Source organism: Calidris pugnax, unplaced genomic scaffold (assembly GCF_001431845.1).
Source record: "Calidris pugnax isolate Ruff unplaced genomic scaffold, ASM143184v1 scaffold162, whole genome shotgun sequence".
Classification (NCBI taxonomy): Eukaryota; Metazoa; Chordata; class Aves; order Charadriiformes; family Scolopacidae; genus Calidris; species Calidris pugnax.
Genome location: NW_015090900.1, coordinates 1,341,010 through 1,342,658, shown reverse-complemented (window position 1 = coordinate 1,342,658; position 1,649 = coordinate 1,341,010). Strand labels below are relative to the sequence as shown.

General features: G+C 63.3%; 1 protein-coding gene across 1 annotated transcript; it reads right to left on the bottom strand.

The window, feature by feature from the left end:
• Positions 1-307: 307 nt before the first annotated feature.
• Positions 308-1,298, bottom strand: SFN (stratifin). Its single transcript, XM_014948668.1, has one exon. The coding sequence runs from the start codon at positions 1,223-1,225 to the stop codon at positions 485-487; it is 741 nt and encodes a 246-aa protein (XP_014804154.1). The 5' UTR covers positions 1,226-1,298; the 3' UTR covers positions 308-484.
• Between the last annotated feature and the right edge of the window lie 351 nt (positions 1,299-1,649).

The window sequence follows — 1,649 nt, the reverse complement described above, 5'->3', positions numbered from 1 at the left end:
TCCTGGGATTTGGGGGGGGTGGGGGAGGCTGCCCAGAACCCCCCTCACCCCAGCCCGACCCCCTCACCTCCTCCCGTGGCACATCCAGCCCTCCTGGACAAGGGGTTTGGAGCCGGCATGCAGCCCCCTCCCCCAAAAAAATGTTAAATAGTGGGGGACTGGCAGCCCTCCAGGATGGAGGAACCCCCTCTCCCTCCTTTCCCCCTCCCCAGGGAAGAGGATAGGGGAGAGGGAAGGAGGGGGGGGGATATGCCAAAGCCGCCCAGCAACCACCACACACAGCCCCCCCCTCCTTTACTCCCGGCATCCAGGCTGGAGGAGGCATGGGGGAGCCAAGACACCTTCCCCCCACCCCCCCCCAAAAAAAAAAGACAACAAAAAAAGACCAAAACAAAACTTAAACCATGAAGAGATGCCGAAGGGACTGGAGGGTGTGTGGGGGGGAGGGCAGGTGGGGGCCGGTCCCCGGCTCCGCGGGGGCCGTTCAGTTCTTGGGCTCTTCGCCAGCCTCGCCGCCGTCTTCTCCGGCGCACTCGGCTGTCCATAGCGTGAGGTTGTCCCTGAGCAGCTGCATGATGAGGGTGCTGTCCTTGTAGGAGTCTTCGCTGAGCGTGTGGAGGTCCCCCATGGCCTCGTCGAAGGTGGTCTTGGCCAGGGAGATGGCCTGCTCGGGGGCGTTGGCGATCTCGTAGTGGAAGACGGAGAAGTTGAGGGCCAGCCCCAGGCGGATGGGGTTCGTGGGCTGCATCTCCTTTTTGCTGATGTCCATGGCCTCTTGGTAGGCTTCCTGGGCGCTGTCTATCGTCTTCTTACGGTCGTCTCCGGTGGCCACCTCGGCCAGGTATCGGAAGTAGTCACCCTTCATCTTCAGGTAGAAGACCTTGCTCTCGGGATCGCTCGCCTTCTTGATGAGATACTTGTCCAGCAAGGCCAGGACGTTCTTGCAGACACCATTCAGCTCCCTTTCCACCTTCTCCCTGTACTCGTTCACCAGCTGCGCTTTGTCGTCCCCCTCTTCGGTTTTGTGCTCGATGCTGGAGATGACCCTCCACGCCGAGCGCTGGCACCCCACCACGTTCTTGTAGGCGACGGAGAGGAGGTTGCGCTCCTCGTTGGACAACTCGTCCCCGTGTTCCACCACCGCCTTCATGAAGTCCGCCATGTCCTCGTAGCGCTCAGCCTGCTCGGCCAGCTTGGCCTTCTGCACTTGGTGGTTTCTTGCCATGGTTGGGACGCGGGTGCAAGGGGCAGACGTTCGGGCGAGGAGCGGGGCCGGGAGCCGTCGGAGCCTCTGCCGAGCCCCGTCGCCGGGATTCGTTTTTGGCTGAGCGTCGGAGCCTCGAGCGAGAGCGGGAGGAGCCAGCGAGGCCGAAGGAGTGTCCTCCTCCTCCTCCTCCTCTGCTTCCTCCCCGCCGAGCCCAGCCTTAAAAGGAAAATTGCCGTGATTCATCCATCACCCGCGGGCGGCTGGGGAAGGGGCGAGTTGGAGAAGGGGGGGGGACCAACGCCCTGCCCTCCCCATGGGTCCCCCGGGGTGGGTACAGCACCCATGGATGCCCTGCACCCATGGATGACCTGGGGAGGGGTCTCCCCAACACCAACGCCCACCCCAGGGACCAAGGGGACGCCCATCCCGCTGCTAAAAGCTC